The sequence below is a fragment of the Neophocaena asiaeorientalis genome, unplaced genomic scaffold (genome assembly GCF_003031525.2).
Source record: "Neophocaena asiaeorientalis asiaeorientalis breed wild unplaced genomic scaffold, Neophocaena_asiaeorientalis_V1.1 scaffold171, whole genome shotgun sequence".
NCBI lineage: Eukaryota > Metazoa > Chordata > Mammalia > Artiodactyla > Phocoenidae > Neophocaena > Neophocaena asiaeorientalis.
In genome coordinates this window covers 7,417,567-7,439,124 of record NW_020174013.1, presented here as the reverse complement: position 1 = coordinate 7,439,124, position 21,558 = coordinate 7,417,567, and the positions used below count along the sequence as shown (strand labels likewise).

Below are 21,558 nucleotides of genomic sequence, written 5' to 3'. Positions count from 1 at the left end.
CTGAACCTAGGGGCAGGATGGGAATAAAGACACAGACGTAGAGAATGGACTTAAGGACACAGGGAGGGGGAAGGGGAAGCTCGGATGAAGTGAGAGAGTAACACTGACATATATACACTACCAAATGTAAAATAGATAGCTAGTGGGAAGCAGCTGCAAAGCACAGGGAGATCAGCTCAGTGCTGTGACCACCTAGAGGGGTGGGATAAGGAGGGTGGGAGGGGGACACAAGAGGGAGGGGACATTACGGGGCTATACATATGCATATAGCCGATTCACTTTGTTATACAGCAGAAACTAACACAACATTGTAAAGCAATTATACTCCAATAAAGATGTTAAAGGAAAAAAGAAAAAAAAAAGTCAAAGAGGAAAGAGCTTGCTGGAAACTTTCTCCAAAGGAAAATCTTTCAAGAACCACTCTCAGCTGCAGGAAGGGAACGGTCCCACACCAATTTGATCAGCAAAATAAATGGGGGCTTTGAGCAGTGCGGATCAACAAAAGAGTATCTGGTGTGACTGAAGGAAGGAAATCTCTGGTTAAATATCTAAAACTGCAAATGGGTAGGAACTGATTAAACGTAACGTCAATCTCATGAAATCAGTCCTAAATGAATCTAAAATTCACACATCACAGGTTTCTAAAGTCAATTTAGCGCTTACAAATCTGGTCGACAAATAACTTTCCGATGCCCTGCACCAGGTGCTACAAGCAAGGGGAGAAGTAAAACTGGACCTGAGTTCTCAATTTCTCATCCAGTTGAGAAGGCCAAACTAACAGAATGAAAGGGGCATAATTAAATGCCAAATTGTGCAATACTGATTTTAAGTTGAATATAAATTCAGAAATGAGAGAAATCAGTGTTGGTTGGGGTGGAAGAGTTCCTGGGAGGCAGAGTAGCAAAAGACCCCCAATGAACGAAGACATATTCTTCTACAGGCCTGCCTGCAATTGTCACCATCACTGCTGTGCCTTTGCATTGTGGTTATTATTTTAAAACAGTGTAGGATAGTGGTTAGATACACACTGGCTTCGGAACCCGCCTGCCTGGGTTTCAAACCTGGCTCAATCACTTATTAGCTGTGTGATCTGGAGCAAATTAGCCTTTCTGTGCCTCAGTTTTCTCATTTATAAAATGCAGTTACTAACAGATCCCACCTTATAGAACCGTTCGGAACATTAAATTAGTTAACGTATGTAATTCACTCAATGAGTTTATAATTTGGTGTGCATCAGAATCACCTGGGGAGTTATGTAAACTATGGGGTCTGTAGAAGTTAAAGAAACTAAGCTCCCTAGTGCAGCTAATTACATTTGGGGAGATGGTGGTAGGATATAGTGTAGAGACTTTTTTCTTTTTTTTTTTTTTGCGGTAACGCGGGCCTCTCACTGTTGTGGCCTCTCCCATTGTGGACCACAGCCTCCGGGCGCGCAGGCTCAGCTGCCATGGCTCACAGGCCCAGCCGCTCTGCTGAATGTGGGATCTTCCCAGACCAGGGCACGAACCCGCGTCCCCTGCATCGGCAGGCGGACTCCCAACCACTGCACCACCAGGGAAGCCCCAAGACTTTTTTCTTTGAGTGTCTTATTTCCAAGCCACTTGGTCAGCAGACCATTTCACCTTTGTTCTAGGGTGTTTCTCCTCAACCTCCGTGCACAATTTGCTTTAGAATATTTTTGGTGTGTTAGTTTCAATTTAGAGTATATCTGATTTTTTAAAAAATTCATTTATTCTTGACTTGTTCCCTTTTGTTGAAACTTTGGAGTATAGCTTGGTTATATTTTCATCTTTCAACATTTTCAGTGTGTTATCTTTTTTTAATGTAATGAAGTTATAATCAACAAAATGATAAAGCAATGAGAACACAGAGAATGAATTAAAACAGTAAAAATAATTTAAAAAATCAACTTACTGATGTTTAGAGGAAGCATGCTGTTAAAGAATTAAACCTAAAACTATGGAGAATAATGGTACTACCCAAAGTCAGTATGTATTAAGTTGGGCCTTTTTCTAGTGCAACAGCAAAAGCTCTCTGAAACCAGCTTAAGTACAAAGGTGATTTATTGGTTCATGTACCTGGTAATTAAGTCCAGGGGTAAATCTGGCTTCAAGCACAACTGGATACGGAAACACCAATAAAGTCATAAGCCTTCTCTCCAGACCTTGGCTCTGCTTCTCTGTGTTGTTCTCATTCTCTCCTACTACATACAGGTGTCTTGGTGGGGCAGGGAGAATGCCACCAGCAATTACTGATTCACGTTTTCATGGCTGATAATTCTACAGTAAGGTGTCTTTCCTACCAGCTGCAGTTAAAAATTCAATGAATTATGCCATGTGCTTTATTTTGGGTCCCTATTACTCTAGCCAAAAGGATGGGATTCTCTCATAGCCTGGCTCATGTGCTGATCCCCTGACCACTAGAGGGGTGTAATATTGGAAATTAGAAGAAGTATGAATGTAGGGGAAACATTGGGGAACAATGACAAAAAAATGCTGACAGTCTCCTTCTAACATGCAGCGATAAACACGTATCTTTCTTGCCATATATAATTCAAAAAAGTGCTTTAATCTAATATAATTCAACTGTCCCACACTCAACGAAAACACGCCACTCACTTTCCAGTGGGAGATAACCTCAAGACACACATTGGTTCTACATCCTGCTTGCTGTGCCACATTTGCAGGTGATTTGCATTCCTCCCAGTCAGGCCTGGAAAGCAAGATGGGCAGCCAAGAACAATAGCCATATCAATGTCTTTGCAACTTAATGCAATGAAAAATCCATATATTCTTTACTAAGCACAAGTAAAGTCTATTAGTTTCCCTCTCCAGCTTAAACTGAAATTATCAGAAGGTAAATTGCATAAAAGTATCCAACTTGTAAAAGAAATTACTTTCCAACCCTTGGAGAGACACAAGCTAAAACAAAATTTCGTATTACCTATTGCTCTTAGAAAATTAAATATATTTTCTAGTTCCTTAAAAACAACAACAGGGCTTCCCTGGTGGCACAGTGGTTGAGAATCTGCCTGCCAATGCAGGGGACATGGGTTCGAGCCCTGGTCTGGGAAGATCCCACATGCAGCAGAGCGACTAAGCCCGTGCGCCACAGCTACTGAGCCTGCGCATCTGGAGCTTGTGCTCCGCAACATGAGAGGCCGCGATAGTGAGAGGCCCGCGCACCGCGATGAAGAGTGGCCCCCGCTTGCCACAACTAGAGAAAGCCCTCACACAGAAACGAAGACGCAACACAGCAAAAGTAAATAAATTAATTTAAAAAAACAAAAAAAAAAACAAAAAAAACCCAACAACAACAAAAACTTCAGTTAAACAGGAAATTTAAGAGACCCATGTCACATTTTAGGAATTAACAATGACTGTTAATAAAGACTTCCTAAAGTTTATGTTCAGCTATTACAAGGATGATAACTGTTTTCTGTCTTGAAGGGATTCAGTTGTATAGTACATTGAAATGCCAATTACATTTGACTACTATTCTATATTGATTTATCCGGACACTATCCGCCCTGTGGGAAACACATAAACTTTCAGCCTTCACACATGGCAACACTGGGAAAATATCAGCAATAATCCCTTGTTGCCAATGCTGGTTACTTTCTTACAGTAAATGACCCTGCACCTGTCTTCCTGGTTTGTGCACTTATGAAAGAATTATTGTTTGATGGAAGTGTTGCTGAAGGGTGTAACAATGACAAATTGGACCTCCACTTATAATGAGAATCTCGGGGCTGTCTGCAAATAAAGGTCTGAGCAGAATATTTTTTGAATAATTGGGAATTACATACATGTATAAATTTGGATATGAAAAATGTAGTCACAGATGGAAGAAGCCCTTGATTCATCAGACAAGTTGCCTTAAGAAAAAATACAATCATAACTAAACATTAAATCTGCTGCTTAAAATATGTTAAGGCTTTTAAGCAAACGAGGCTTTTAAACTCAAGGCAATCACTTGGTTCTTTGCTCACAGTAGTTTGGATGTATTTGTGTGAAAATTGGAGGAGACTCCAAAAAGGCCAACAAACAATTATGAATGATCAGCTCTAGTTTTTGATTCTTTGCGATTCCTCATAAATTATATGAGGCCAAGAAAAGGTTAATTTGACCTAAGTGAGATTAATGTCCACCGCCTTGTAAATTTCCCATTCAGGGCATTGAGTACCATACTTTCAGCTAAGAATTTTGAAGTTAAATCTTTTTCTTTTTTTAAACTTTGGTCTTAAATGAAAATCTTTGTCTTAGATTGTATTAACTACAATCTCAGATATTTCATGTTTTATGTAAAATGACTTAGCAACAACAGCAACTTTTAATGTGTGAGCAACTATTTACTGGAGAAGTCAATCAACCATGTTGTTCCCATGAACACGTCTCCAGTTCGAAGAGGTACAGTCTGATACATTTATCTGCCTGTTTCTGTTTACCCTGCACTTATATTGACATGACTGAGTACAGTGTTTTTCAAACTCCAAGTCATGCTGTATTAATGAATAGTGAAATCAAAATACAACCAGCATTTAAGATCTTTTTCTTTATGAACACTTAAAACCATATATAAAGTAGAGAGAATAGTAAAATGAACTCCTATACACCCACCCAGATTTTAAAAATAGCAAGATATTCACACTTGCTTCTTATGTCCTTTTGTTCTAACTTTTATTCCTTGGGGATGTTTCTTCAAGAAAATTCCACACAGCATGTTAATTTACTTCTACATATGCCAGCACGTATCTCTAAGAATATACAAGTATTTTCTTACACAGCAACAGAGCCCATTATTACACTAAAAAAGCAATAATTCTTGTATTGTGCATTATACCTGTGTCTAAAAAAGTCTTCTTATAGCTGGTTTGTTTGAATTAGGATCAATCAGCATTTTAAAAAATGAAATAGAAAATAGATAAGTAAATATCTAATGGCATCACATGTAGCAAGGCTCATTACTGTTTTATAAAATTTTTTGGTATGTGTGTATTTGTGTCACTTATAAAACGTATTTTCTTACCATTGGTCATAGCCACGGAAGCATGAACACCACTGGTTTAGAGATCCTCTCCTTTACTCGATAGGCTCTGGGCAAACTTCTGTGTCCAAAAACACTTTCTGCAGTTTAAGAAGGGATGTATATACAGAAAGGAGAGCTCTGTATCTTTACTTTTACTGTTCCCTCTGACTAGAAGTCCTCTCGCCATGATGTCTACTACTTAACATCTTCCCCAGCCTACGAGGGCTGAAATATCATTCCCACTATGAAACCTTCTTCTGTTCTCCTGCCTGGCTATCATTTGGCTTGTCTCTTCTTCATTCTACTCATCACACTGCCTAATGTGATGGTTATCTATATACAATATGTGTTTTATCCTCTCCTATAAATTAAGCTCATCAAATGTAGTATGAATAATTTCTTTGCCCTGAGATGTAACTTGCCCCGTGCTTTGCTTACACTAAGCATTTAACAACTGGAAAACTAAGTTAGGAATTTGGGACACTGGCCATAGATTATTAGGCAGTAAAGATGTTGGGGTCAAAAACTGGACCCCAGGGAGAGACTGGAGAAGAACCCAAATTCATGAGGTTTAGACTTGATTATGAAAAGCAACAACAATATTGATAGTAGTAACATTATTTTTCACAGTTTCCTATGCGCCTGTAAGTATGTCACTAATATTCCCAAATAATCCTGGGAGGAAAGGGTAGATATCACCAGTTTTACACATTAAAAAAAAAAAAAAGCAGTTAAGTACTTCTGCAAAGTCTGGCTTCTAAACTGTTAAAATTCTGTTCAGAGGCTATTCTATTTACTGGGATGGGGACCCCTAATTTTCTAACCAACAGTTGAACGCATTTCATAGTTCAGAATAACTTGAGGGAGAAACCAAGGATGCTCAACCTGGGCTTCTCTTCCACTTTGTCACATCTTCTGGAGACTAAAGAAATCTGAGGACAACTTGGTCAAGTCTGAACTGAAAAACAGGCAAAACCACTCTTTCTCTCTTACACACACACAGCACATACCTTGCATGTGTTAACAGCTAGTCATCCTTCAGACCTCAACTTAAAGATCCCTTCCCTGGAAACGTTTTTTGATTCCCAGGTGAGGCATACTCGCTCAAGGAAACATGTCTCTTTCCTTCAGAACCCCTGTTTCAGTGTTTAATTCCTTTAGTGTGATTATTTGATTAATATCTGCCTTGTCCCTTAGAATGTAACTTCCATAACAGTAAGGACCATGCCTGCTTTTGCCCATCATATTTTTTTCTACACTTAACTTGCTGCCTGGCAGAACTTAGGGGTTTAATAGTGAATACATTTATGATTGAATAAATGAATGCCTAGACAAATTTCATCAGTATTGCCTCATACTTCAAGAGGAAGCCTGGTACAAGAACGGAGAGAATCTTGGTTGGGGATTAAGGGTTTCAGAGCTAGAAGCAAGTAGAAAAGAATATGCATTCATTCTCACTACTGCCTCTACCAGCCTCATTGATTCTGCAACCACATGCCTTGTCCTCCCTTCTGTGACATTGGTTGGACTGTCTGGATTCTTACCTAAAGTCAATCCCTTCACTTTTGTACTGGATCCCATCCCGTCTTGCATATTCAATGTACTCTTTCTCCGTCTTATGCTGCATTATCAATTTTTCACCCCTTACTGCAGCACTGTCCAGTAGAATTTTCTATGATGATGAAAATGTTCTCTGTGCTGTCCAATATGGTAGCTACTAGCTATATGTGGTTGAATGTGGTTAATTACTAAGGAACTGAATTTTAAAATTTATTTAAATTTAAATCTCCACTTCCCCTTCCTTCATGTACTCTTAAACTTGCTTCGCTCAATCATTTAGCTCAGCATGTCACCAAAATGGCTCTTTTAAGCATCACCAGGGACCCCTGGGTTGAGAAATCCTATGGTCAATGTTGAGTGCTCATTTTACCAGAACAGCAGCATTTTACGTGGTTGATAATTCCCATGGTTGAAAGATTTCTCTCTGTTATTTGTGAACTCACTACTCTCTCTTGGTTCTCCCCCTACCTCTCTGGCTATTCTTTCTCAGTTTCTTGTGCTGGATTTTCATCTTCGCATCCTCTAAATACTGAAGTGTCATAAATCTCAGTCCTTCGACCTCAACTTTTGTCTATCCATATTTTCCTCCTAGGTGCTTTCGTCCATTTCTCATCCATTTCTATGGCTTCAAATAATAGATACAGACAATAAACTCCCAAGTGTATCTTTAGCTCTGAACTCCAGACTTGTATATCATACAGCCAACCCCCTACTCAAACTTGACATTTGGATGTCTAACAGGCACTTCAAGTTTAATATTCCAGATTACTTTTGATTTCACCTTTTAAATCTGCTTTTCCCTCAGTCTTTCTCTTCTTAATCAGTGCCATCTCTATCTTTCTAATTGCTCAGGTCAAAAATTTTGGAGTCATTTTTGACTTACATCCCATAGCCAATCCATCAGTAAATCCTCTTGGTTCTATTTAAATAGAGTGAGGATCTGACCCTTTTTCATTCTCTCACCTGCCACCCCCCTTGTCCAAGCCACTACCATCTGTACTCTGGATTATTGCAAAAGCCTCCTCACTGGTCCCCTACTTTTATTTATCGTATTCCCTTAAAATCACCTTTTCAAACAGCAGCCAGTGTAATCCTTTAAAAATGCAAATGGATTCATATCACAACATACTAAACTTTCCAGTGGTTTTCCATCTCATTCTGAATAAAAATCAAAGCCCTTACTACAACACTCTGCATGATGAGGCCCAACGCCCACGGTCCCCGCCACCCCATTTGCTCTTTCTTCTCATCCACACAGTCCTCATTGTTCTCCGAGGGGGTTACGCATACCATCCTCAATTCTTTTCCCCTTATTTATTTTACATCACAGTTCTTATCTGTCTTCCCAAACTAAACTTTGGAGCCAATCGAATCAAAATCCAGACTTGGTCTCTTTTGTTCTCTGCTGTATCCGCATCTCAAATAGTGCCTGGCACTATTTGAGAACACTATTTATGTGTTCAATAAATTAGTGTTGAATGAGTGAATAAATAAATTATATCCTAGTGCCTAGTAGTATAACCCAGAGTAAATCATTTAACCTTTTTTTGGATCTCATTTTTCTCATCTCTCAAAGGAGAAATGAGCTGGATAACCTCCAAACACATTTATTCAGTAATTATCGAACGCAACCTACCGTGTGCTTGGCACTGGGTAGGTGCTTCCGCTACAGGAAAAGGTCGCACGGTTCCTGCTTTCAAGGAGCTCCTTGTCGGGCTTCCGGAAAAAACTTCTGAGCTTTCACCTGGGAATGCTTAGAATACAGCTAGGTGAAGAGGGCGCTGGAGAGTTGTCTGTACTTGAAGCCTGTTCTCGGCTTCCCACATAACTCCGATTGCCCCAACAGACACTGAACCGGCAAAACTTTGCTGAGAAAGCTGCTCTGAATTGTGTTTGAAAATACATACATAACTTGACTATCAATTAGTGTTTTTACAAACTGAGGTGGCATATTACAGTACTGTTTTAAAAGTTATGTTTATGAATCGAAACCTTTGGGTAACTTGGTAACTTGGAACCCAAATTTACATATATAATATACAAAAAATCTTTTAAGTTGATTTACATGCACAGGGTACCCTTCCAGGTCGTAAGGCTGGGGCCCTCCTATTTTATCCCCAGACTTGGCTCAGGACTTTTTTTTTTTCAGGACTCATAAGTATACTGTTATCTTGATGGTGCATTTACTGAAGGAATGGGTGGGGTGGGAGTTGGGGAATATAATGCGTTCACCGCCAGCTTTAAAACTATACGACCTTCGTTATAATCCATCCATTTCATAAAGCAAGGCACCGCTCATGGACTTAAAAGTTGTACCTCCGTATACCTTTACACTGTCCCCTGGCCCCAAGCACACAAATCACATCACATTTAACCTTGGAGGCCCCTAGCACAGTGCAAAGGTCCTTAACGTTCTTCCTATCCCACACTTCTGACTATAGTACGTTCCTCTCAGTAGGCGCGGCATCTTCGGCTTGGAGCGGGAACCGCGTAACGTTGGCTACAACTCCCACACTCTGCAGAGAAAAGTCCCACACTCCGGGTTCTTCACAGTCGGCTCTTCTCGAGAGTTCCCGGGTGTTCTCGCTAGTTGGCCCCCCGCAAGCCCTTGCGCGAACCTGGGAGGAATCGACCTCTTCCGACTCTACCAACTGAAAAGTGAAGGGGTGGAGAGACTGAACATGCTGACGTGAAGGAAAGAGAACGGAAAGGGACGCTCCGTGGAATGATATACCAAGCTACCTTGTAATGCACATATCTCGTGGGGATCATATGTCCTGGGAGAAACAGGTTTTTCAATCTTCCAAGTTATAACAACACGTGCCTCCCCCTACGTCTGGCGCGCCCGGCCTTTGGTCTCTCCCGCGCCGGACGACCCCGCGGTCACGTGCTCCCCCATCCTTGCCCAGCGTGCAGCCTACGGTGGGGACGGCGGAGCCATGGCGGCCCTGCTGAGACCGGCCCGCTGGCTCCTCCGCGCCGGGGCGGCCGCGCACCTCCCGCTCTCCCTGCGCCTTCTAGCGGGCGGCCTGAGCCGGCCGCACGCCGCCTTCTGTCCGCACGCCGCTCGCGCCGGGCGCGTCGCCGGGTGAGTGCCCGGCCGCTTTCTCAGCCCGCCTGCAGCGCGGCAGTTCCTCGGGGTCGTGGACGTGGGCGAGGGCCGGGTCCCACTTGTGCTCTTTCCACACCCTCCTCGCTGCTCCAGGGCCAGGCGTCCCCGGGCCTCGTATCACGCTCCTCACCGGGGGGTTTAGGGTGACTGGGTTGGTCGCCTTCAGAAGGTTACGGCCGCGGGCGTGGCTTGCTTCCGTCATGGATCCTGCCATCGCCGCCTCGGACTCGGTCATCCTGCCCTCGGGTTACGGACGTCCTAAGAAGCTGAGAGGGGCTTTGAAGGCTGCTGCTGGGGGTCAGGTGTTACTCTTCTATGATTGACCGGCTCCGGTGTTGTCCCACGTGCAAGCGTTATTGGTGCTTAGTAACCATCTACGATTTAGGTTTCGAGAGCTTTCTTTTTGGAGGGAGGATAGGTTGGGAATTGTGGGTGACCTAGGGGTAGTTTAGAGGTGGAAGTTTAATTATCATCAGTGTGGGCTTTTGCCTCCGTTTTCTTCAGTGGAGTTTACCTCAGTATTTACGAAGATGTGCAGCGGGTTGGGAGTCGGGACAGTAGACTCTGTAAATGTCAGTGAATGGATCAGTGGACACATTCTAGGCACTCTGTGGGAACTGGGGGTGCAAAGGCAGATTAAGTTCTCAGTGGGTGTCAAATGTGTGAATAAATGCTCTCATGGATTGAGGTTTATCAGGGGGTAAGTTTGGTATAGACTTTGCCAACGAGAGGATAAGGAAGCTTGATGAAGGTGTTAATTTGAGTAGTAGTTTTTTTTTTTACATCTTTATTGGAGTATAATTGCTCTACAGTGGTGTGTCAGTTTCTGCTTTGTAACAAAGTGAATTAGCCATACACACACACATGTTCCCATATCTCTTCCCTCTTGCGTCTCCCTCCCTCCCACCCTCCCTATCCCACCCCTCTAGGTGGTCACAAAGCACCAAGGTGATCTCCCTGTGCTATGCGGCTGCTTACCACTAGCTATCTATTTTACGTTTGAGTAGTATTCTGATCGACTGAGAAGGGTAGATGGGCACTGAGGTTTTAGAGTTGAAGAAAAACTGATTTTGAAAGACGAGTGTTTATAAATAGAGGTACTTTGGGAGACAGCATAAGGACTAAGAGCTGAGGATCTGGAATAGGCCAGGGCTGGACTGCGGGCTTCTCTATTTGCATTATGCCACTCGACAAGTTACATAACGTTGACAGGCCTCAGTTTCTTTAGTTATAAGGTGGGAGTAGTAATAGTGTTGGTGACATTGCATGAGGTTATCTATATAAATCTCTTAACATAGCGCCTGGTTCCTCGTAAATGCTGTATTAGTTACTAGAATAGTAACAGTAATAGCTGTGATTGCGTGGATTTTTTGTGGTCCTTGGAAACCTACTTTATGTGTAGAATTACATGGAGGAAATGTTTTATGACTTCTTAGCAACTTAGTTATACATCTTTGGAATGTAGTCTGCTTATGACTTGGAGCCTACCTGAATTTTCTCATTAGGCCTGAACAGTTAACCTTTAGAAGTTGTGCCTCTGCTTTCACAGATCTACACTTCTTGGCTTTCAGAGAGGTTCTTTTGAGAAAGTTGTGCCAATTATTTATATTTTTCTAGTCCTTAACATCCCTGTGAGGCCAGGGGAGGGTCGATGTTACATTTCATCTTCGCTGTTGCGTTTGAGGAAAACAGTAAGGGGAACACAGTCTAGTAGAGAGGGTGTTGGTCTGCTCATCAGACCTGGGTTCCATTTACTTGCTGCATAACCTTACCTAACCTTTTTGATCCTCAGTTCATTGTCTGTGAAGTAGAGGTAACAAGGCCTTTCCCTCTTCTTTTAAAGCTCATTTCTTGTATTCAGGACTCGACTTAAATGCTATCTCTTCAGGGAGGCCTAACCTCAACACTCAGTGCAAACCCTATTTTAGTTGTATCACGGCATGTCTCACTTGCCTGATATTATTTACCTGCCCGCTGCTTGTTTCCTTAGAACTTAATCTTGTTCACCATTGTGTGCTCGGCTCATAGCAGGCAGTAAAGAAGTGTTTGTTTTCTTGTTCTCCTGGACTCTGAACATTTTCTATACAGTTTCCTACCCACAGCCTGTAAGCATGCTCACATCTTTCCCACCTGAAAAACAAAACCTTTCCTGAAACTGGACTTAACTCCACATGCTCCCCAGTCTCTTCTTCCTGTCTGTACTCCTGTCTCCTTCATTTCTTCACTTCGAATTCGCTCTTTGACCCACTGCAGTCACACCACTGGGAATAGCCATCATTGTTTTATTTATTAACTTTTTATTATGTATTTTTAAATTTTAGAACTTATGTGCCTTCAGGAACAATTGCAAAATATTTGGGGGGAAAGCAATAAACTAAAAATCACTCTTAATTGTATCACCCACAGAGAGCCATTGAGATGTGTGTGTGTGTATATATATATATACACACACACAGAGAGAGAGAGAGAGAGAGGGTGCTTTTAAAATTAGGCATGTGGGAGATGTAAGTTTATTTCATTTAATTTTTTTTTTTTTTTTTTTTTCGTACGCGGGCCTCTCTTTTTTTTTTTTTTCCGTACGCGGGCCTCTCACTGTTGTGGCTCCGGACGCGCAGGCTCAGCGGCCATGGCTCACGGGCCGCTCCGCGGCATGTGGGATCTTCCCGGACCGGGACCCGAACCCGCGTCCCCTGCATAGGCAGGCGGACTCTCAACCACTGCGCCACCAGGGAAGCCCCTTGGTTTTTTTATATAAATTTTTTTTACTTTTGGCTGCATTGGGTCATTGTTGTTGTGCGCAGGCTTTCTCTGGTTGCGGCGAGCGGGGGCTACTCTTCGTCACAGTGTGCGGGCTTCTCATTGCAGTGGCTTCTCGTTGCGGAGCACAGGCTCTAGGTGCGCGGGCTTCAGTAGTTGTGGCACGCGGACTCAGTAGCTGTGGCTCGTGAGCTCTAGAGGGCAGGCTCAATAGTTGTGGCACACGGGCTTAGTTGCTCCGCGGCATGTGGGATCTTCCCGGACCAGGGCTCCAGCCTGTGCCCCCTGCATTGGCAGGCAGATTCTTAATCACTGCGCCACCAGGGAAGCCCCCAGATCCATTCTTAAGGCCTTGACCTCTGGCATTACTGTCTCCCATTTCCCCCTTAATGAAACCCTTTTATTGGCATTGAAGATGACACCACTCTTTCTTGATTTTATTCTCTTTAGAATTTTTCTCATTTTGTTGCATCCTTTTTCCTCTGTTCATCTCTTAAATGCTGATATCTTTGGGGGGTGGCGGTGGTTGTCCTTAGTCCTTTTGTTTTCTCATTTTTTTTCATTCCCTGTGGGCGACCTCTTCCATTTTTAGGGCATCAGCTGATACCTGCCTATCTGATGATGGCAATATTTTCCCTCCTGGAGGTGCCTGCCTGCTACTAGGCACCTCCACTGGTTGACCTATAGGTACTTCAGACCCAAACATCTCAAACTGGATTCATCACTTTGCTGTACACCAGAAACTAACACAACATTGTAAGTCAACTATACTTCAATTTTATTTTTTTTGTGTGTGGTACGCGGGCCTCTCACTGTTGTGGCCTCTCCCGTTGCGGAGCACAGGCTCCGGATGCGCGGGCTCAGTGGCCAGGGCTCAGGGGCCCAGCCACTCCGCCGCATGTGGGATCTTCCCGGACCGGGGCACGAACCCGTGGCCCCTGCGTCGGCAGGCGGACTTTCAACCACTGCGCCACCAGGGAAGCCCTATACTTCAATTTTAAAAATTAAAAAAAAAAAAAGAAAATATCAAACTGGATTCATCTTTCCTCCCAAATCTGTTCCTTGTGCGTCCCCTGTTTTAGTGAATGTTGCTATTTCTGTCAGCTTTATAGAGATTTTTCATTCATATTTCTTTGACACTTCCCTGTTCCCATCCTCCCTCCTATGTATTGATTGCACAAATGATTAAGTTCTGTTAGATCTACTTCATCTGGAATGATTTCCCTCTTCTTCCAACCCCCACTTTATTCTGTAGTTTCCCTGGTAATTTGATCTTGTCATTTTCCTACTTAAGAATTAGATACTGTGGTGGCTTCCATTTGTTCCAGGATAAGGTGCTTCATGATCTGGAGATGCCTCTGGAGCCTCACTTCTTGTGAGTTCATTCCCATGGTGTCATCTGTGCTAGCCATCTCAAACTCTACTTCAGAGTCCTCCACAGCACGGCTTCTGAAACTGTAATGAGCATAAGAATTCCCTGGGGATCCTCTGAAAATGTGGATTCTGACTTTGTAGGTATAGGTAGGGGACTGAGATTCCGCATTTTTAACAAGCCCTCAGATAATAAAGGTGCTGCTGGTCTGTGAACCAGCAAGGCTTTGATGGAGCACGTTGCACATCTCTTTACCTTTGACTGTGATGTTCATTGTTGGGTTGTGTCTCCTCTTCTCTGTTTAATCTCTGTTGCTGGCTTCTCCCTTTGACCACTCCCTTCTTGTGCTTTCTCTCAGATCCGGAATCACTAAAGCACCCATTAACACTATTGCATGTGTACCCACCAGCACTCCAGACCTGGTTGAAGGTTCCTTGAGGGCAGGGACTTTGTCTTACTCTTTTTGCTTCCCCTGGTGTCTCACTTTGTGGCACATAGTAGATGTTAAATATTTGTTGAGTAAATCAATGAAAATCTTAGACATTGAGGAAGGAATATTTGTGGGATGCAACGGAGTTTGAAGGGGTACTTAACCCATTCATGTAGTGCAGTGGATCTCCACAAATTCACCCTGATCTTGATTTCCAGGAATGTCTGAGAAGGACAGATGAGTATTATTGAGTGAAATTATTAGAATTTATTAATACTTAGGTGCTTCAGAGGAAAGGTAAACTTTGAGCTAAATCAGTTTGGAAGCGGATCTAGATTGATGATTATCTTAAAGGTGAAGAGCACCTATTGCCCTATGACAGAATGATGTGACTTCTAAAATTGAAAGGAGAGAAAACTTTTCCTTGTTTACCTTTCATTAAAAAAACGTTCTCAGCACATCTTAAAAGTCTGTCTGGGTCCTTTGGAGTTGCGATTCAGCCTCTGCTCCCTGTGGGTTTAAGTTTATCAATTACAGAGGACTATGATAGGCACGTGTACAACATGTTATGTATGTGCTATCCATAGAGAGGAATATAATACTGTGGCATTTCAGAGAGAAGAAGGAAAGAAACATTTGTTTTGTGGTAGGGGATTGTTCAAGTTTAAGAGGCCATGTGGTAATGAGTAGTCAGAATGCTCCAGGGGAAGAAAGAGGAGGAAGAAACTTGGAGGCCATACTTTTATCCTGTGTGTCTATGTGGGGTGGGATGTAGTGGAAGTTGATACTGCAAAAGCCAATCAATTTCTTTTTTTAAAAAAATAATTTATTTTTGGCTGCGTTGGGTCTTTGTTGCTGCACGCGGGCTTTCTCTAGTTGTGGCGAGCAGTGGCTACTCTTGGTTGCAGGTGCGCGGGCTTCTCATTGCGGTGGCTTCTCATTGCGGTGACTTCTCTTGTTGTGGAGCACAGGCTGTAGGCACGCGGGCTTCAGGAGTTGTGGCACACAGGCTTAGTTGCTCTACGGCATGTGGGATCCTCCTGGACCAGGGCTTGACCCCGTGTCCCCTGCATTGGTAGGCGGATTCTTAACCACTACACCACCAGGGAAGTCCCCAATCAATTTCTTAAAACTACCAGCGTTGATTAGAAAGTTGGTCAGAAGCCGTTGGAGGCTTTTGAGAAGTACAGGTCTTGACAAAGTTTACAAAGACCCTAGGAGAAATAGGGACTGGGGATAGATAGACCAGTGAGGAACAACATTGATACATACTGCAGATTAGGCTTAATAGGGCCACAACTAGGTGGTGCAGAACTGAAGAAAAGATACTTCCTTTTCTGAAGGAAAGAGAACAGGAGCTTGGCGAGAATGTTAGAATTAGGAAGAATTGATTTGGAGGTTAGGATAAATAATAGTACCTTTGAGGTAGATCTTTACCATTGTCAGACTGTGTTTGTATGAATTTATCACACACGTTTCATCTTCTGTGGGTGGATATTACAAGTTAGGAAACTGAGGTTTAGAAGGGTGAAGTAATTTATCCATGATCTCCAGTTGGGATTCAACTGCAGATGCTGTGATTCTCAGTTCCCAAGTGCTTTGAATATGTTGTGTTTTAGGTGCTAAAGGGATTACTTATGGACATAAAAACATTTTTTAAAAAAGGCAATACATAATACAGTATAAATTGAGGAATTAGAGACTATCACAAGTAAGTAAGCACATGATAAGATCTCAGAATGTAAACTCTGGAGGGCATCTCTAGAATAATCTAGTCTATCCCACTCTTGCTTTATATTGATAGATTCTACAGAGTATCTTGCTCCACATTACATCTAAGGTCCCAGCCTGGGTAACTGACTCTTGTTACTTCCTGTCATAGCTGAGACAAAGGAGACATCCCTTTGGACTGGAGGAGCCTGAGATGGAGGGGACATCTGGATAGGTGGAAAGGAATGGCATTGGTGTTTCAAGTCAGAAGACTGTTACCAACTGTAGAAGGGTTGCAAGTGACTTTTTTACTCTGAAGTTCTGTGACTTACCATAGAGCATAAAGCAGTGTTTGGGGGACAGCTTAGCTGGGCAAGAGTTTTTGGAGAGCTGAGGTCTTGGAAAATTCAGGGAGAATTTTTCAGGGAGAAAGTTCATTGTGACAGCTTTACAAAAGATTTTTTTAAAAATCAAACAGCATATATTTATTGAGTACCTTCTATAATAAGAACTATTTATTGAGCACTCTTTTGTTAGGAATCTTATTTTTTTATGTGATCTTTACAAGGTAGGTACGTTTTCTCACTTGAGGGAACTAATGCTTAAACCAAATACCTTTCCCAGAGTCACATACCTGTTAAACAGCATAGCTTGGATTTCAGTAGGCCTTTTAAAATAAGTCTTGTACTTTCTGCTAATACATTTTAAAAAGAAGAAATAATTTAGTTAATATTTATTATGCTTAATTTGCTGGGTCCTTTATGTATACTTTTCTCAGTGTTGCCCAGACCTTGGGCATTTGTGTACTGCCTTCACATTTTTTGCCAAATCTAGTACTACCTAAACTATTATTTATGTTTAGCATTTTTCTTTTCATTGGGTTTAGGTTTAAACTGACATTTTATAACTTAATTTTGTTTTAAGCAAGAATTCTAGGAAGATAAAGAGCTAGATGCAATAGTTACTTTAAACTATTTATTGAAGTAAATAAAACTACAGAAATAGAAAGTCTGTCTACATGCTATCTAAAACCATTTTCCTGGCAGAAGTGCAATATTTTGGGAAACACTGCATTATCTCAGTCTTTGTGATATTCCTGTGAGGTGAGTACTATTATCTCTGAGATTTTACAGGCTTAGAGAGAGTTGTAACTTGGCCAAAGTTACATATCTTAGAAATGGCAGAGCCTGAAATCAGGACAGTCTGTTTTTTTTTCCCTTGCAATGAGAATGTCTTGAATGGCCTAAATTTTGCATAATGGCTAACTGTTTATCCTTTTTTTTTTTCCATATAATTAGAGACTTTTGGCTTATAATTAGTGATAGTTCCCAGGAAACATGGCAACAGATATAAAAAGAATATGTTAGACATTTCTTATTGGAATCTAGGTTTCTATTGAGTCTGGTGTTAGCAAATTTGGAATACTAGACTTCTCAGTACAAGCTCTTCTGTTCTTAAGCTTCTTTCTTTTCTCCTTATAATATAGACTTTACAGTTAGGGGCCATGTTGGAAATTCTTAATTTTTTTTAACATAAAATATTCCTGTTAAATTTGACTCTAAACAAGAATTTTAAGGACCAAAATTAGGAGTAATTGCCAAAATTTCCCCTCCTTATCCCAATAACCATTTTACATTTTTACATTCAAGCCCACACTCTGAAAGCTGGTGTGTTTCCACTATGCCATGGAGCCTTCTGTTTTTGTCTCTAAGATTGTGCTCATCAAGTGTTACGAAAATGATACATAATACGTTAAGATGTATACAGAGGATTAATTAAGACTCTGTAGGGCTCTTTTACATGAATTTTTCTCTATTACATGGAAGTGAGAATTAACAAATTGTACTGGCAAGACTTGTTGCCTGGAATTTGCAGTTAAATCAGGTGGGAGCCTTGGTGATTCTCATCTCCGCGCCCACCCTCTAAGCTTCAGTCTCTCACTTGGACTGCTGCAACAGCTTCCTAAATGGTATCTCTATTAAATTCTTGCTGCTTTCTAATTTTTGGTCCACCCTGCAGCTAGACTGATCTTTTCTAAACAGAAATAGATCATACCACAACCCCTGCTTACAAAACCTTCAGTAGGGTTATATAACAGTTTTGTACTTGGAATGAAATCTGTATCTAGAATAAAATCCAGACTCCTTACCTTCACAATCCTCCATGATCTAGCCCAGTCTTCCTCTCCAATGTCATACCATCTGTTGCTCACGCACTTGGTGTACTGACTGTTCCACTTGGCCTAGAATACTCATCCTCTGATATCTGTATGGCTGCTGCTTTTTTTTTTTTTTTTTTTTGCGGTACACAGGCCTCTCACTGTTGTGGCCTCTCCCGTTGGGAGCACAGGCTCCGGACACACAGGCTCAACGGCCATGGCTCACGGGCCCAGCCTCTCCGCGGCATGTGGGATCCTCCCGGACCGGGGCACGAACCCGCGTCCCCTGCATCGCAGGTGGACTCTCAACCACTGCGCCACCAGGGAAGCCCTGGCTGCTGCTTTTAATCCTTAGTTAAAAATTTTGAGTGTCATCATCTTTGTACATTTAATCCAAAGTAGAACCCTACTGTTGTTTCATTGGAGTCCTAGAACTTAACACAACTCGGGTTTTGTTTTTTAACTAATTGATTAGCAGGTTTACTTACTAGATAAGTAGAAAGGCTGATCCTAGCACAGTGCTTTATAATAGAAGGTGCTTAATAAATCTTCTTTGAATCAATAAATGAAAGAATTTAGGTGTTGTGATAAAAGTAAAAAAAAACAGTTATAGGATCCTAAAGACGCAGTGGCATGAGACGGTTTTGGGGGAGATTGATCTGGCAGTTGTATGAAGAAAAGCTGAAGCCTGAGAAACTAATATGAGTTTTGTTGGAAAAATCCATGTGTTCTGGATTGAACAAGGAACTCGGAAATAAAGAGGTATCTGAGGGCTCAACAGATGTGCTGTGAAGGATGAGAGGGATTGAGCAATTATCCTAAGATTTTGAGCTTGAGGGAACAATGTAAAGATGGTGTAGTCAGTAGCAGTGAAGAAATTTGAAAGGAATACCAACCACTTTTAGGAGGAGTCATTGTTTTTTGAATTTTTAACATGTTAAAACTTAATTGGAATCAGTACATACATAAAATGTATAAAATAATTATATACTGCAACCAAGTTGGGTTTATTCCAGGTGTGCAAGCCTGGTTCAAGGTTTGAATAGTCAGTTGATGTAATCAACCATATCAACAGACTAAATAAAGAAAACTCAAGTAGAATAGTTAAAATAAGGGATTGGTGAGAACATAAGAGAAATTTGGATACCTATTGCCTACAGAATAGTTCAGCAAAATATGCTGCTGTGAGAGCAGCATTGTGAAAATCAGTCTTGTATTTTATAAGCATGTCATAAAATCCAAATCCTGTCGTTATCAGCCATTGTAGACTTTCCCTTATCTCGTCTCACATTCCCTGCCTAGGTTTAATTTTTACCACTTTCCAGTGTAAACTGCCTGTTGCAGCCAGATAAGTTTCCTTGATGCCCTTCCGCCATGTTGAGCTCATTTCAGAATGAAATTACCCATGTACAGGTACAGGTCCTGTCATTTAACTAGCTTTTACTGTGACTTTGGGCAAGTTATTTCACTTTTCTTATCTGTAAAGTCAAGATTATAGTCCTAATTTTCTATTACCTTGCATGTCTTAAATGCATAATAAACATTAGCTACTGACTATACCTGTTCTATTGCTGTATCTTTAAACTCTGATAGCTCTAAAGTGATGCCAAATTGGCTCATAATAGCAGTGAAAAAGGAAGAAGAGAATAGGGAAGGGAGAGTTTTAAAAATGTATGTGATTAGTTTGGTGTATATTCAGAGTTTAAAAGGAATGAATAACAGTTCAATAAAAAGTTGACTTGAAAGAAATAAACACCGAGACTATCCAAAACATACAAAGAACTCTTAAAACTCAATGAGAAAACTTAATGACCTAGTTGAGAAATTAGCAGATCTGAACAGTTCACCAAAGAAATACTGAAGGCAAGTAAGCATATGAAAAGATGCTCATATCATATGTCATTAGGGAATTGCAAACAGTTAGATACCACTACATGCATGTTAGAATGGCTAAAACACCTATGGCATCTGTGGTGAGATGTGGAGCAATAGGAACTCTAATTTATTGCTAGTGGGAATGCAAAATGGTACAGTCATTTTGGAAGATAGTTTGACGGTTTCTTACAAAGATAAATAAACATAAGCTTACCATATGATCCAGCAGTCACACTCCTAGATATTTACCCAAATGAGTTGAAGATTTCTGTCCACACAAAAACCTGCACATACGTGTTTACAGTAGCTTTATTCATAATTTCCCAAAATTGGAAGCAACTAGTATGTCCTTCAGTAGGTGAACTGATAAGCAAATTGTGGTACATCCATACAGTGGAATGTTATTCAGCACTAAAAAGAAATGAACTATCAAGCCATGAAAAGACACAGGGGAACCTTAAATGTGTATTGCTAGGTGAAAGAAGCCAATCTGAAAAAGATTACATCCTGTATGATTCAACTATATGACATTCTGGAAAAGGCGAAACAAGACAAGTAAAAAGTGGTTGCTAGGGGTTCAGGAGGAGGGGGAAGGGATGAGTAGGTGGAACACAGGGCATTTTGAGGGCAGTGAAATACTCTGTGGTTCTGTAATGCATGTCATGTATTTGTCAAAGCCCATAGATATGTACACACAGAGCGTGAACATTTTTGCATACTATAGACCTTAGCTAATAAAAATGTATCAATATTGGTCATCATTTGTAACAAATGTACCACACTAATACAGAATGTTAATAGAGGAAATTAGGTGGAGGGGGAAGAGGGTCTAATACATGGGAACTCCGTACTTTCTGGACAGTTTTTCTGTAAACTTAAAAATGCCTTGAAAAAGTAAGGCATTGATTTTTAAAAGTGACAGGCTTAATAGGGGAGCCTATTAATTAGGGAACCCATGGAAGCCTGTTTATAATAATCTAATAATAATCTAGTCCTTGTACCTTTTTGAAATATGGACGCTCAACTATAGAATCATTATTTTTTTCACTCAAGAGTCAAAAAACACTAGCACCCATTATAAAAAACAACAAAACCTGAGAAAAATAACTTTTTAAATGCCAGATTTTGCCAGAGAAAATTCATGGGTAACCTGGAAGTTGGTTGTGAGTGCTGGAGTCTCAGGAGGGAACCTGAGAAATTTAACTCAAAAATGTAAAGGAGCCATTTATGACACTTGGGTGAAATGATAAAATAATTTTCCCTTATGTGTTTACATCATTGGTCATCAGGTTTTGGAGGCAGTGCATTCCAGCTTGTTCAGGCCTGATGGTTAGGTTCCTGCCTTGCATGGACCCACCTTAACCCCTGCACTTGTTCTTTCCTTTCCTTTCTATCACAACATACCTATCGTTCTAGGCTGTGAACACACCCTTTTTCCTTCAGGGTGTGTTCAAGTGAATTTAAAAATAAATTCTGTGTCAAATAAGAAATGTAGAAAGTGCTGCCATGTGAGGAAGCACTGGAGAATCCTTTTTTTTTTTTTTTTTTTTTTTGGT

At 41.2% G+C, this 21,558-nt stretch overlaps 1 protein-coding gene across 1 annotated transcript in view; it reads left to right on the top strand.

Annotated features, from left to right (window-relative positions):
• The first annotated feature begins 9,498 nt into the window (after positions 1–9,498).
• The window catches only part of LRPPRC (leucine rich pentatricopeptide repeat containing), a 105,607-nt gene continuing 93,547 nt past the window's right edge, over positions 9,499–21,558 (top strand). The window contains exon 1 of the mRNA XM_024753499.1: positions 9,499–9,676. Coding sequence (XP_024609267.1) covers positions 9,528–9,676 — 149 coding nt within the window. The 5' untranslated portion in view covers positions 9,499–9,527. The remainder of the gene's footprint in view (positions 9,677–21,558) is intronic.